The sequence below is a fragment of the Struthio camelus genome, chromosome 2, assembly GCF_040807025.1.
Source record: "Struthio camelus isolate bStrCam1 chromosome 2, bStrCam1.hap1, whole genome shotgun sequence".
Classification (NCBI taxonomy): domain Eukaryota; kingdom Metazoa; phylum Chordata; class Aves; order Struthioniformes; family Struthionidae; genus Struthio; species Struthio camelus.
This window is the reverse complement of record NC_090943.1, coordinates 23,690,060-23,705,952: the sequence shown is the minus strand read 5'-3', so window position 1 is coordinate 23,705,952 and position 15,893 is coordinate 23,690,060. Positions and strand designations below refer to the sequence as shown.

The 15,893-nt window shown below is 37.4% G+C and overlaps 1 protein-coding gene across 1 annotated transcript in view; it reads left to right on the top strand.

The window, feature by feature from the left end:
* The window catches only part of LOC104143281 (macrophage mannose receptor 1), a 37,413-nt gene that overhangs the window by 4,993 nt on the left and 16,527 nt on the right, over positions 1 to 15,893 (top strand). Inside the window, exons 4-21 of the mRNA XM_009673690.2 lie at positions 13 to 177; positions 498 to 614; positions 1,512 to 1,655; positions 3,090 to 3,272; positions 3,472 to 3,626; positions 4,476 to 4,589; positions 5,339 to 5,454; positions 6,243 to 6,391; positions 6,830 to 7,029; positions 7,422 to 7,543; positions 8,128 to 8,215; positions 8,910 to 9,054; positions 9,513 to 9,548; positions 9,641 to 9,810; positions 10,636 to 10,703; positions 12,200 to 12,300; positions 13,602 to 13,744; positions 15,270 to 15,384. Coding sequence (XP_009671985.2) covers positions 13 to 177; positions 498 to 614; positions 1,512 to 1,655; positions 3,090 to 3,272; positions 3,472 to 3,626; positions 4,476 to 4,589; positions 5,339 to 5,454; positions 6,243 to 6,391; positions 6,830 to 7,029; positions 7,422 to 7,543; positions 8,128 to 8,215; positions 8,910 to 9,054; positions 9,513 to 9,548; positions 9,641 to 9,810; positions 10,636 to 10,703; positions 12,200 to 12,300; positions 13,602 to 13,744; positions 15,270 to 15,384 — 2,331 coding nt within the window. The remainder of the gene's footprint in view (positions 1 to 12; positions 178 to 497; positions 615 to 1,511; positions 1,656 to 3,089; positions 3,273 to 3,471; positions 3,627 to 4,475; positions 4,590 to 5,338; positions 5,455 to 6,242; positions 6,392 to 6,829; positions 7,030 to 7,421; positions 7,544 to 8,127; positions 8,216 to 8,909; positions 9,055 to 9,512; positions 9,549 to 9,640; positions 9,811 to 10,635; positions 10,704 to 12,199; positions 12,301 to 13,601; positions 13,745 to 15,269; positions 15,385 to 15,893) is intronic.

The window sequence follows — 15,893 nt, the reverse complement described above, 5'->3', positions numbered from 1 at the left end:
CATATTTTATAGACGGTATCCACAATGATGTTTGGAAAACAAACCCTTTGACAGAAACCCACTATCAGATAAACTCAGAGTCACTTCTGACATGGCACGAAGCGAGGAAAAGCTGCCAGCAGCAGAATGCAGAATTACTAAGTGTCACAGACCTTCATGAAGAAATGTATTTATTAGGTAAAGTAAAAAAAAAAAACAAAACTGTGTGTGGTTAAAATGTAGGTCAAACCCAAGGGCATTCACATGGATACTTATAAGTATTTATAAGGGTAAATACCTTGTGAAAATAAGTCTTAGTGGCATTCCTAAAAAGCTTGTCACTTTCTCACAAAACATTTATTAAAATAGCAGAAAAATTCAAGCCCATGTAAAATAGGTATCTATTATGACACTTTGACCTTTTCCACATTTTAAAATTTCATTTTAAGTTTCCTTCAGTAACTTACAGAAGCAGATGCATTTAATAACTTGTCTGCTCTTTTATTTTGAACACTTAGGACTCACTAGTGACCTGGGTGTTAATGCTAAGCTCTGGATTGGTCTTTTTGGTACACTTGACAGTGGCTGGCAATGGACTGGGGGTAATCCTTTCAGATATCTAAACTGGGCTCCAGGTAAGTGCACTTTTCTGAAATGATGATCAGTATCTGGGCCAAAATTATCTTCTGTTGTCCAAACTTCTGTTACCTAATCTCTTCAGTTTCACAGAATTGTCACAAATCCTGGGGGAATAGGGAAAAGTAGGACATTACAGTAATGCGGATTGTACCAGAGATGGTTGGTCATTAATTCTGAATTTGCCATAAAAAGCAGATAGCTCATCCAAGAAAACATATAAACATATGCATTTGCACCTCCTTCAGTGTTTGATTTTCCATGCACAATTGGAAATCAGGCATATTATTCAATCCAAAGGAAAACTCAGGAAAAATGAAATATGTTCTAAAGGGAAACATCACATAAAATACATTTTCAATTTTTCTCCACAGTTATTGTTTGTTTATGATGTTTACCTGATTAACTTTATCTATTAATAAGTTTCTGCTATTTTCTTAGCATCTAGCTCACCATTTTACATATTTTCATAATAGCTGTTGTAACTACAGAGAAAATCCAAAGGACAAACATTCCCATGGAGTTGCATCCTCATCTCAGTTTCAATGTCTAACAGTAAAGGAGGCTTAGCTGCTTGCCATACTACCACCCAACATAAATTGTTTCTTAGCTGATCTTCTATGAAGTGTTTGCCTGTATGCTGGAGTGTTCCAAACACACTGAATTTCTCCTCAGGAAGTGCATGGGAAAGGAGGGGGAAGTCTAGTGTTTGAACCGTCAGCTCTGTGGACTGGCTCAGTGATTTTCCCTCACCACCTCTCTTAGGAATTCTCATTCTGAGGAATAACATAACAGTGGCTGTGTGGGTGCAAGAGACTTGCACATTCGTTCCTGTGATGAGATGAAAATTGATATTAACATAGTGATTGTCTGTATTTTGTGCCCTTTTCCTAAAGGAAATCCCTCTGTGGAATCTGGAAAAATATGTGGGACCTTCCAAGGTAGGAATGGCAAATGGGAAAACCAAGAGTGTAATCGGAAACTGGGATATATCTGCCAAAAGAGAAATGCTTCTTTAGCTTCCTCCACTATTACCTCAAGTAAGTTGGTCAAATATAAGGCTGGTTTTGCAGTGAATGAGAAATAACGGGAAGATGCCATTATTGCATATTTGAAATGACATTACATATAAGCCTTCTGTGTTGTGTGTTGTTAAAAGTGTTACACTTGTTGACCTTGGTCAACACTCAGAAGACTTTAATTATCTTGCTCATTTTAAAGATGATATCTAGATATTGTTCAACTAAAGGCCATTCTGAAAAGATTCCAGAGTACTGAAGGAGGCAGGATTATTTGTTTGGTCATGTAATCCAGATCATGAAACACTGATGAATGTTCTGTGGTCTGCAAAACACTCTAGAGCTGCGCCCTGCAAAAAGGTGTGATCCAGAGTTCACGCCCCACCTGCTCTGCCTGACCCCTTCTGCTCTGTTCTGGAAGGACAACTCCAGAATATGGGTCTGGCACCTTTTCCTATTTGAGTTTCCTTTAGACCTGAGGCAGACTCAGATCTTATTTACGTGAAGAAAATGGTGTGCAGTTAGTCCACATGGGAATTCCTACCTGGAGTTGCTCCCTCAGCCACAACTCTAATAATAAATATGATTATTCCTCGGCTCCTAGGAGGAACGGCACCTCACAGCAAGGATCGCTATACTCGTACCCTCCCAGATTGGCTGCACCCGAAACAGCGTACTGGAAATGGTTTCTGATCCATTTTAACCTCCAAACCATGCCTAGACATTTTCTAGGGGAGTGCAAGTTTGCAAAGGCCAAAACCATGTCTAGGGAGCGTGACAATGACTGAAAAACAGAGATGATCATATGCCATTGCTTGGGCCCACCTCCTGCCCTCTTCAGTTTGCTCGTACAGGGATAGACCATATAAGCATTCAGCAAAATGCAAGATGGCTGACCATACTAAATTCACACCAAGAAATAGTCACAGCAGGAGGTGTGCTGCATTTCTGTGCAGCTGGTAGTTCTGACACTTCTGATACAACACAAACGTGCCTGGGCTCTCTGGATGTGTGATCTGGGCTGTGCAGGAGCTCCAGCTGGTTGTCAAGCACCTGATGTTTCCAAAGAAAAACACAGAAAGTCTTCAAAATTCAGTGATAAAGTTCCTGGCAGGAATAGAGGCCCCATTCTGAAAAAACATGGCTGTATCCCTTGCTGAAAAGGATTGAGCACAAAGTAGGACTCTGCTAGGTTGCATATCAAATTACTTTTTATTAATTTCCTTATGTGAAAGGGTTCTTGGGTAGCTAGTAGTGAAAAAATAAGCATGACAATACTGTGCTGACAGGAAAATCCATTTTGTATTCTTCATGTTACTTATGCATTTTTTTTTCTTTTCTACTGGTATGTGCCACAATATTTCAAATGTATGTCAATATCAGTCATTTTCTTTTTGATTATCAGAAAGCACTGATCAGGACTGCTCATTAATTGTTTGAAATAACTCTTTTTAGGTGACTTAAAGTCTATTAAATGCCCCATGGAATGGGTGGCCTATGCCGGTCATTGCTATATAATTTTCAGAACACCGAAAATATGGAAAGCAGCCCAGTCTTCCTGTAGAAAAGAAGGTGGAGAGCTGATGAGTATTCATAATATTGAGGAGTACAGTTTTACAGTATCTCAGCTTGGGTACAGTGAGTATTCCTGCAGGTCATTCTTTCACCTGGAATTACAATGTCAATATTATTGATTTAATTGTAACCATGGCCTTAAGGATCTTTAAAAAATATGGTAGGAATCAGCTTTTTCGCTCAGTCAGTCTCCCGTGGGTGTGAGATGTGTATGTTCCCTTTTAAGACACAACCACACCTGCAATTATGTTTGTGTTCGCAGAGCCTGACGATGAGCTGTGGATTGGTCTAAACGATTTCAGGGTTCAAATGTATTTTGAATGGAGCGATGGGACACCAGTGACGTATACCAAGTGGCATCAAGGAGAGCCAACCCACACACGGGATAAGGCAGACTGCATCATTATGAAGGGAGAGGTAAAAACCTCTCACACTTTCATGCTTTCTTTTGTCCATTGGGCCCCCCAAAAGGAAATAGTCAGTGAAAAAAAATATGTAAAGAAAAGATTCTAGCCTTTATTTTTAGGTTTTTAAGAACTTAGTTTAATGCAGAATATCTTAGTGTGGAGGGACCCTAGATACTAGATGCAGAAAGAGGTATGGTAGAGCACAAGAAGCACTGTGCTGCATTGAGGCTTGGTCTGCTCTGTAATAATTATAACAAATCTCCCGTTTGAAACTGATTAAAGTAACTCATCACCCACATACAATGGCCGATTACAGTTGCATAATATGACTCTTGGTGCAAGGACATTCATATGTTTCCCCTAAACCACCTAACACATGTATTTATTAGAGCCAATTTGGAAGCTGATATTACTGGAAACACAAAAAAATCTATCTTGTTTTATACTCAGTTTAAAATGATGTATCATAATACTATGGAGAAAAGCTTAAGTAATGTATGTTTAATATTTTATGTTTAATTTATCCAACATTTTATTTCTAGTGTCATCCAGGTATATGAACGTTATAAACACTATGCTAGTGAGAAAGAATGGAACAGAGTATTTCCTTACTGTTCTCATCAGTCACTGAACCTTTATTGCATGCTACACTAATTCTGAGATCTCTGAGGAAATGTTACGCCCACTGTATTATATTCCCTACTTGGGGGCAACGGAGAAAGTAGCAAGGCAGAGAAGAGAGCTGAAATGACCTCAGCCAAAAGTAGAGAGATCTAGATTCTCTCTGAGGATGGTAAATATTCATATTGGATCTGGATTTTCTTCAGACCTCTTTGTGCTCTCTTGTTACAATGCTCAGGATGGCTCCTGGGCTGACAGTGCATGTGAAAAGAAACTTGGTTACATCTGTAAAAGGAAACCTTTGGCAGAAGAACCAGGGGAAGCTGAGGTTACTTACCCAGGCTGCGAGAAAGTAAGTGTAAAACAAAAGCAGTGATTTATTCAGGTCGTTGCATCTTACTTTCACTCCCGTGATGGTTAAGCTGTGTCTCAGAAGTCATTTACATTGACTGCACTTGGTGGAGTCCTAGAAAACTGTTAATTTGTAGGTACTCACACTTTTCAGACTAAAGGCCAGCTTCTTTTTTTCACTCCTCCATGTGCTCACTTCGCCCAGCTCTCTTCTCTAAACAAAGCTGGTCACTTCAGCTCAGGTCCCATAAAAACTGCTCTCTGCAGACCATGTCATTATTTTTCCTGCCGTATCCCACAGGTCGTGGGTGGCACAGCACCCTTCTCAGTTCAGTATATCTGCCACAAAAGGAATATTTGCATAAACTATCTTGCAGATTGTTTGTAATACAGCCTGTTGCAACAGCTAAGGAGAAAAAACGATAGTGCCAGTAGAGTTGCACGATGTTAAAGCAGATAAGGCTTTACAAAAGGACCTGCAAAGTGATGATGAACGTGCATTCCAGCTCCAAATCATAAGCAAGGCCCATTGCTCATGAAGACCTGAAATTTTTGTTCTTGTGTGCCCTTTATCAAGGAGGAAGAAACAGTTATGGTTACAAAGGCCATTTGATTATCCCCTTCATTTTTTCTTATGGCTTCTGAGATTAATTTTAACTTAGCATGTAGCAATAATGTAGCTTTTAGAAGAGTTTAGCATTGTGGAATTTTACAAAACCTCCTGTGCATTTCTGCTGTTTACGTTGGCAGGGCTGGACAAAGCATGGTTTTTACTGTTATTCCATGGGACAGATACCAACAACATTTTCAGAAGCAAAACAAATCTGTGAAGAAAACAAAAGTTACCTGGCTACTGTGAAAGACAGGTATGGAAACAAAATGCTTGTCCTTTCACATGTGCAACCAAGATGGAAGGGCCAAAGAAAGTCATCACTTCCCAGTCTGCATTTAGTAATAGTGTCTAATGTGACACCATTCCTTTCACAGGAATATGTATGGTAGAGCTGAAGCAGGGGCTTTATGTCATCGATACAGATGTTCAAACGCCTGCTACTACACATCTACACTATTGCTGACCCCAGGAATTAAAAAACTTCCTCTCCCCCTCAGAAGTGCCAGATTGTTTTAAAACTCATTGAACTAAAAATAAACAAATACATGTGGAACTATTTATTTCTTCTGGTGTTGAGCTTTTCGGCCTTTTCTTTGCAACAGGGAGATCTGGAAACTTACCCTTTTTGGAATAAAAGTAAAATTTTTCCTAGAGTAACAAGATTCAATTATCTAGATCTTATCACAAAGCTCAATAAAACACTGAATTGCTTATTTTTACAGAGTAAGTAACACACATGCATTACCCCAAGTGCTCCTGGCTTATGCTGTTCATTGTACAATGAACAAGGTGCAAAAGGAGAATAGAATCTCTCTAAATTATAAACATAACTTACATTATAAAATTATAATATAAACAATTTACACGATAAGTAGAATTTTAAGGGTAATATAATTGCTCTTGCTTCTATCCGTGCTATTTTTTCACATATTAAAAAATCACTTTAACTTTACTAAATTTGGTATTATGAATTGTTTGAAGAAATGGATAAATTAGGATAAAATATTAGTACAACGTCCTCTTGGAACTTACTCTTCACAGATATGAACAAGCATTTTTGACTTCTTTAATTGGATTCAATCCAGCCAAGTATTTCTGGATCGCTCTCTCAGATGCGGAAGAGCAGGGGACTTTCAAATGGGCCAGTGGCGAAGCTGTTACATTCACTAACTGGAACTCAGGAATGCCAGGTACACGTTGTGGAAACAGAATTGAAGTTTCTGGTCTGGGGGCCCAAGAAGTTAGGTTTTCAAAACCAAAGTGCTGTTTTGAAACTCTTCTGGCTTAAAGCTGCAGAAATGACAGTATATCTATCTATTTGTACTAGAGAGAAAGGTGTCACATTGGGGATGGTGGAACAGGCCATCCCCATTTCCCAATTGGCTGTCTGGGATTGAGTGTGTTTGTTGGTATCATTTTCTCTTTGTTATTTGATTGTTTGATATTGTGGTGCTTCACAGTGTAATATAAGAGGAATGTGATAAAATTTCTTTATGACTTAATTGAAATGCATACGAGCTATTGGTGTCCAAACACAGTGGAGTCAGCTAACTTTCAGTAGATAGAACATGCTTTGAGAAGATGCAGATCTTTATCAATTAGGTTTGTGAATTTTATGTTTTATGAAGGAAGGGAGTCAGGCTGTGTGGCTATGAGAACAGGAACTTCAGCTGGATTATGGGATATTTTGAACTGTGAAGAGAAAAACATGTTTCTCTGCAAGCAACTGGTTCAGGGAGTGACCCCCCCTCCTCCTCCAACAACGACTCCTCTTCCATCGTGCCCAGATGGGTGGCAATCAATTCCTCAAAGTAGCTCTTGCTTCAAAGTAGGTATTTAACTGCTAAACGCAAATGTGTGTGATTTCAAATGAGAACATAAAACATAAATGTATGAAGGATAGATTTTACCCCTTTTACCTCGTAGTTATTCTGAGGTAACACGGTTCCAGTCAGCCTCGGGGTGGTGTGGCAAGACCAGAAGGAGAGTAACATATGCAGATGAAATTGCAGTATGGACTCACAGGAACACAAAGATGACAGGCAATGCAAAGTTACAATAATCAAATTTGATAGATGACCACAGGTTTTGGTGGCACAGTTAAATAGTAATTGCCCACAGAGCAGGGGACCAGGAGAAAGACAGAAGCTTTCTGAATTTCTGAATGTATCCAAATTTCTGTAATATCTGACACAGGAATTAACTGTCCATTTTTTGTAGCTTTTCCAGAGGGGAAGGGAGAAAATGCAAACATGGTTTGGCGCAAGAGATTTTTGCAGAGCCATTGGAGGAGATCTGGCCAGTATCCATAGTGAACAAGAGCAAAATCTAATATCTGACTTGTGAGTATCTGCACAACCTGTTGTTTAGATATAGGGGATAAAACATTTAAAAAACTACCCTTCTGAAAGACATAAAGAATTTCTGATGATCAGTTTCTACTTTGCAAAGACAATGTATATCTTTGCAAAGTGGCAGAAGTAAATGGGTAGAAGAAGGTGAGCAAAAGAGTTTCTTAGCAGGTCTTTGGAGAGGGAGTACTATGTGTTGACGCAGCAGGGACATGTATAGAGAGAAAAGAGGAACATTGAAGCTGGTTTCAACTGAGTTTAGTTCAAAGAAGTAAACTTTATCTTTTTAGCTCATTAGTAGTTGATCAGAGGATGAAATACTCTAGATTAAAGGAATACTTTCTGTTGTAAAAGGTTCCTTTCCTTCCTTAATTAACAGGAAAAATTTGGAGACTAAGAAAAGCCTGACTTATTGATGCACTTATACATATGTTTAGCTCAAGCATATGAGCACAGGCAGGTCAGCATTCAGATACTTTAAGTGCCAAAACACTGAGAATGTAATGACATGTAGCCTTTTTCTCTATTTTCCACTGTGCCTGATTGATTGTCTATATTCATGTGTAATCATTCAGAGACAAAGATTATCTTCACTCATCTTACTGGATGGGTTTAAATGCCCTGGACTCTGGCAGAGGATTTATATGGAGTGATGGCTCACCAGTGAGTAAATAATTTCTTGTTCCAGCTCTTTGTCTAATTCTCTGTATATATCTTGTCACACGACCCCTCCTATACCAGCCACAAGTGCCTTTAAGTCTTTACTTTCCAATCCCACTCTAGGAATTAGTTTTTATTTTTTGATTATTCATAATTGTATATAACAATATGACATTTTGAGCATATGCAATATCATCAAAGGTGATTAAATACTCATAATGTCTCTCTTAGTTAAGCAAATCTAGTTCATACTAATCTCTATATCCCTATCTGTTATTTACTCTTAGAAATAATGTTATATGTCTCTCAAGCTAAGCTCTGTTGGCCTCACCCAAGGTCTGCAAGGGCCAAGTCAGTATAGCAGCACATGTGGATTGACTCAAGTTGAAACATTAGAGCAGGATAATCAACCTAGTGGTCAGAGGATGGTACTTGGATACTTCTTCTCAGAGCTTGACAAGACAACTTCATCTCTCCTGATAACAAGGAGGGCCACAATTTCTCAGCTTATTAACATGACTTATAAATACACAGAAGAATCACTACTCTATACAAGGGCCATGTCTTTCTCCTTACAAGGTCTGGCACCAAAACACAAGACTGACCTTGAAATTAAGTGACACACATTCTCCTTTAACAGGAGAGAATAGTTTTGATTTAAAAGAAAAATAGTAACAGGGCTATGTTTCCACTACAGGTAAATTTTGAAAAATGGGCAGGTGGAGAACCAAACAATTATGATGGGAATGAAAAATGTGGAGTGTTTAACGGATACAATAATATGAAATGGAATGATTTATTTTGTGAATATATGCATGACTATGTTTGTCAAATAAAAAAAGGTAAGGTGACTTTCTTTCTTAAAATCTTGTAGAGACAGATAAGAGCATCCTTTCCAGGTCACATCCCACCATCTGCATGTATGAAAGCCAGCTGTATCATCAAGCACACTGAAGCAATTGATAATTTTCAATTTAAATAAAAGCATGAATTTTGTCTGTGAGATCTGTATGTAAGTTTAAGATCTGTGTGGTACGTAATGAAGAAGTGAAATTGGGTAGTCTGAAGTTATGCATACTTTCTGTGGGCTTAACTTGTGATCAGCTCTGACGTGGTATATTGCTGAGTGTAACATTTTTGCATATGTTCTGAGAAATTCTGTGACAAAAATAAACCTACTGAATAATCGCTACAATTCATTTTAGTTTTGGGAATTAAAATGTTAATAACTATTAAAGTATATTTAATTGAGAGAAGATATCTGAGACATAATATAGTCAGATATTGATTTATATTGCAGGAGCATCGTTGAAACCAGAACCTACTTCCACATTCAGTAAGTCTTGTACTTCTAATACCAGAAGGAAATTATCATATAATGATGCTAATTTCTATTACAGGTACTTTGCTTAATGTTTTATCTTGCAGATTATGAATATGATGTTAGTGAAGATGATTGGATAATATATCATCATAAGGAATACTACTTCAGCAAGGAACCAATGCCTATGGAAAAAGCTAGGGATTTTTGCAGGAAGAATGGTGGTGATCTTGCTGTCATTGAGAGTGAAAGTGAAAAAAACTTTCTTTGGAAATATGTAAGAAAAATATTTTACACCAAAAATACATAGTTCTGTACAACACTGAGGCATCTTGGTCAGCTGGCTTCTGATATGTTAGAAAGTGCTCCCTGCCATTAAAAAAAATCAATGCTACTTTTCATGGGCTTATCTACTTAAATCTTTTACCATAATCATTATTTTGATTAATTGCCACGTGTAGACAAATCCTCAGCTTCTTTGCTGAACACTCTGAGAGCAACTTTCAAAATCCCTTTCATTCTTAGATGAAAATTACAGTCATTGAGTATACTTTTTCCACCCATTCTCTTTACAAAATTCAAGAAAAGCTTTTCCCCTCTTTTATAAACTGCTGGTATTTTTCAGGTTTTCAGTAAAAAATTTAAGTCAGAATACTTTCTAATAGGAAGTGAATAGCCTGGTGATAATTCATTTCTTTGGAAAAAGTTTTTATATTATTCAAAACAAATATGACTCCTTCCTTCCCTCCACATGAATGAATACTAAAAAAAAACATTTACTAGTAGTCCTTCAGAAATTCTCACTGTATTTTCCCTAAACTCTTAAAAATATTGCTTTATTTTATAGCCTGCCTAAGAGATGTTTTTATTTTCTGAACATAGCTTTTCCCTCCATTTTTTGTCCCATTCTGCTTTTCTTTTTACTTAAATACTAGAAATCAGAAGAAAGTTTTGCATTTTGCAGATCAGGTACATAATCCCAGCAACTCCCTGCACATTACATACTATGCAAACTGAAACTAAACCAGTTTTGAGAGCTTCCTTATTTTATTTGAAAACTGTATTCTTACATTTCATTAAAATCTTATTTTTTGTGTTTTAGAGTTTCTATAAAGACCGGGGAAATAACTTTTATATTGGCTTAAGTGTGAGCCTTGATAAAACATTCCGGTAAGTAAAAAAAAAAAAAAAAAAGGTTTGTCAAATATCATGTATTAAGTGTGAATATTCAGCAAGGCTGTCTATAAGAGACCATTGAAGTTCAATGACTGACAAAACTTGTCTACAGCTGTATCTTGGCATAAAGCTTTAAAATAAGATTGTGATCCTTAGGGTAGCACTCCTCCCATGATATCTGCACTGTCTGTTTTCCCTTCTCTTTGGTTCTAGGCTCTACTGTTGTATCAGTGGGGCTGACATGCTTGCTGGCAGTCATTGTAGTGTCATCCCCTTTTCCTTGTTAGATGAAAGAAAAAATAGGTTGGAGTTCTCTAGGGATGTTTCAGCTGGCAGTATCACCTCACTTGTAGACACTGAGTATTGAAAAGGTCAAAAACAAACAAACAAACAAACAAAAACCAAACTTACAGTGAGGCTTCACTGTGTTTTTTTAGAAGCGAAATAGCAGTACTGGAGAGCTCATAGCCCCTATCTGGAAGGTAATTTCCAGATGGTTATAATGTCAGAGTCCAGGGCAAGACGGTTTCAGGCTGTGTGGAGTCGTTACTCTTCTACAAATGTCTTCAGAAATAAAGTGCCGTAGGAACATCATAAATATCCATGGAGCCTTAGGTGAGTTACAGATACGCTTCCCTTGCGTCTGTAGTGGACGCTCCCACTTTTCTCCCTTTCTCTAGTGCTGCCTCCTGAGATATTGAACTTGGTGAGATGAGTCTCAGCCTCTCCGTCTCAGCCTTTCTCCTGTCCTCTCAGGACGTCTGCCCTGGCTGCAAGCCACAGAGAACATATAGTCTCATCTCCTGGAACTACTGCTTCCTACACCACATCCACTGCTCAGAAAAATGGTTTTGTCCAGTTTTTTCTGCTCCCTCCTTAATTTCATCCTTTTCTCTGCTGGATGATGGTGCCACCATTTCCCTTTATTTTATTCCTAGTTTATTATACACCGTTTTTTCCTATTTGGTTCAGGAAGATTTGCAAGTGGAAAAAGTTAGGTACCACCTGTTACATTCCTTATTTGTATTTTACTTGTACAAATACACATTCAGTTGCTTAGTCTCCAAAACTGGAAACCCATTGAGCTGAAATTGTCTGAAAGCCTTTTGCCTCAGCAATTCCCCACCTGGTTATCCTCCCCTCTAGCACACTGAGCCTTTTTTCACTTTGTTCTTGGCTTTTTTTTGAGACAGTATGGATCATTGGACTAGGAAGTAATTGTTGCATAATGAAAGCAACAGTTATACAATATTAAAGATTACCTTTGTTTAACAAAGTGGTTACTAGTGATACTGGGAACAGTATGTGGCTCAGGGATCTTGCCTACCCTAAAAGGTCTTATACTACTGCTTGTAGCTAGAAAACAAAGCATGTTTGTTAGCTAGGATATTTAAAATTGTATTTAAAATAAAAAGCTCTAATATGTCCTTTGAAAAGAAATATTAACATATTTACTAACAAATATTATTTCACAACATGATTTCTTTCAGATGGATGGATGGAAGCCCTGTGAACTATGTTGCTTGGGCACCAAATGAACCCAATTTTGCAAATAATGATGAAAACTGTGTGGTCATGTATACCCAAACAGGTGGGTTCTGTAACAACATTCTATCTGCATGGTGTAGTATAGGCTTGGGAGACTGTGTGTGCGATGCTGGGTGAGTTATAATACCGAGCAAGGTGATATTTGATAGAGAATTTAAAAAGCTTAGGCGGTAAATCATGTTGTCTTCTTTCATTTATGCCCTTTTAAAAAATTCGACTCTATGTAATTAACGTGTTGGATTACATCTGCAATTTAATCCTAGCTTTGTCAAAAATTTTAAATATGAACAAATCAGTTAAGAATCAAACCATCTTCAGGTAGAGTCAATATTATTTTCTCCTCTAATCTTTGTCCATTTTGTTACTATCTCTCCAGGACATCAACTGTCTGTTATCATTTGTGCAGTTGCTAACAATATACGGTTTGGACATGGCTGTGATTATTACTATGCAATTCTATACACCAATCATATACCATACAATCCTATACTGTGTTTTAATGTTTAAAAAAAAGAGTGCAAATATTTTTTAATACAAACAGCTGAGAAGGATAATTATGCTGATTCTCACCAAGCACTTGCTCTCCTTCGATGCAATTATTCTTTCCTACTTTTAAGCATTTGTAGTCTCCACATGTACAGCTGAGATAATCTTACCAGGCTCTCTTAAAGGTCAGTGGAAGGACATACACACCTTTGCAGAGTAGATGCTATGTCCTGTTTTAGATATCTTCTTTAAGACAAGAAGAATAATATCCATAACTTCATTGAACTATAATGACAAGATCTCCATTGAACATCACATGTGATTATCTCTGCTGTAAATATCTGCCTAGGAAATGTCTACAGTTAATGAAGTGAATGCCTTTTTTCTCTCCATTCCTGGTATGCAAAATGGGGATGGTGATGATAGTGTTATACTCTTACATCACACTCCCATCCGTGTGGAGAATAGGTGCATGGAAGACTGCAAAACTGTGAGAAGCTCGGGTAATATGGTAACAAAGAGCAAGCACCTTATATAGGCAGACTGAACTTACAGAGAGTGGGTAAATTAAGTAGTTGAAGTAAAACTCCTCTTTGGCAATGCCATGGCTTTTCAATATTGAAATATTTCTGTTCTCAGACAAAATATTTCATATTTTGAATTTTGCTGGAAACCTGAATGTTTCTCAGGAGGATATAATAAAAATAACTCATTATTTCTGAGGGAGAAGGGAGAGAAATACAAATACTGAAATCAGTTCTACTTCTTATAATAGATTTTTTTTCTATTAGGAAAGGACATTTTTCATCCCAATCTCAGTTTGATTTTTGTTTTTCTTTTATTCCAATTTCCCTTCAGGTACATGGAATGATCTCAACTGTGGCAGTGTTGAGTTATTCATCTGTGAAAGGCTCAACAATACTGTTCGTCCAACTGTTGTTCCCACTTCACCACCCCCAAAGGGTGGTTGTTCAGAAGGCTGGGTCCTTTTTAATAACAAGGTACACTATGAAATGCCAGTATATTATATTTTTAGAAGAACAGAATACAAAATGTTATTGGTTCAGTTTTTCACAGTTGTCGCAGGGATCTGGATTATCACAAAATATGTTCTGGTTGGGTATATTAAAGACTCTAAAAAATAAACCTCCCTGAAACAGAAGTGTTAACCTCTATTGGGACCAGAGCAGTTATAAGAGAGGTTATGAGCCATACAAGAATTAAGCCTCATCTTATATTTATGCTGCTATTTGATGTTACCCAAAATGGTTGAGCAACTTTCCTTGTGTGGAGATGCACAACTTCAGAGCTGTAGTGTGTTTTTTGTTACTGTGCTGAGCTTATTTGGCTGTCACAGGTCACTTGGACACTTCTCCATCCCATGGCTGCTATGCTACTGGCTCTTAAGCCACTGAGGCACTTGTGTTGAGCAAACTTCTTAGTTTCTTTATAGAACCAAACACTTGTTAAGATTTTTCAGTAATCCAGTTAAGTAATCTAGTTAAGGTTTTTAAGTAATCCAGCATTGCCACACTTCACTGAATAAGATCACTTAGTCAACCTTCTCAAAAGATGGCATTTCAAGATAGCTAGCAATAAAGATAATCCTTATCTACTTTATTTGTCTCATCTAACTTCATCTATCTTTCTTTTGACTAAGTCTAAATAAGATTTCAGTTTGACAGAGCTCCTTTGTTTAAGGTACCTGGCTGCTATCTTCTCTTTCTTCCCCACTCTCTCAGTCACGGGGAAAAGAGGCACAAACTCAGAGTTTGTTCCCTTTTGTAGTGTTCTCTAAAGCTAAAGTGTCTCTCTCCTCCTGGAAGAGGAGCTCCCAGAGTCGCCTTCCTTGACACCTGTCTGAGTATTTAGGCACCACTTCTGACTGCTGTGGAGACACCTTGCTTTTGCTGACTTCTTTCCCCAGGGTGCCCAATTAACTTTTCTGTTGTATACTTTAATTAGCACATTCCTGATTTTATGTTGCTTGACTCTAACTGCGCTGTCTAACAACATCTTGATTAAAAATCGTAAATCATATTACAAGAAATGGCAAATTCACCATTTTCTTACTAGTGTTAGAATCATTCTCTTTCTGTGATTATCCTATGAAAACCAAGCATAGTATCACAAACAGGGCAACTGGAAACTTAGATGTTTAGTTTCAATAACATCTTATCCTTGTTTCATCTTCTTTGTTTTCTGAGGTCTCAGGCATTCCTCGCACAAAGTCATACCTCAGCAATGCTGAGGAACCATTGCTTTAGATTCATTTCCACTGAAGCTATAGAGACTGTCATGTTCTTCCTTTTAAGTAGATGCTAAAATGTGAGGGTTTATACTAGTTTCCTAGGATTTATCTTTTCTTTCATAAAGACCTTTTCAAGCCAGAAAAGACTTAGATCAGCTGATCTCCCTTTTTGTTTAGAATAACCAGTTTATCTTGGTTGTTACAAACAGAAAAGTTATCACCAGAAACTCTGAAAAGCTGTCTAATTACAACCTTGGCACACTACTGTTTTTCAGTGTTTCAGAATGTTTGGCCTTAATGAAAATGATACATTGACATGGCACGCCGCCCGGAACAATTGTATATATTTCCAAGGAAACCTGGCTACTATATCAAAAAAGGAAACACAAGGTATAATGTACAAATTTTTTCCTACTAGATGAGGCGTCAAGTAATTCCCGTAAAACAGGTTAAAATAAACACTTCTGCAGTATATCTAGTTATTTATGCCATAGTAATATCAAGTTATGCTGAATGAATAAATTTTAAGTTTGAAAAAAATACTTGCATAGATATTAGTATCCTGACTAACTTCTAAAATCATAGCTTTAGAGTTAATATTAGGACTGACATGGGAATTATGGCTGTTCAGATATTAAGATTTTATTGTAGGGGCTTATCCTCTAATAAATGTCCCTATATTATTTTTTAAGTTTAAGTGCACAAATAAAATAACACATAAAGGGAGTAAATTACTATAGAATAGAATAAACAGAATAAATTACTGTACAGCTAGCTGCTAATTCAAATGCGGTGGGTATCCGTGACGGACATACCCTCAGGCAGCAGTTGATCCTAATTCTGGAGTCTAAACTTCCCCCTTTTTTCCTTGCTTTGCTAGACCTGAGCCTGATGTCCTT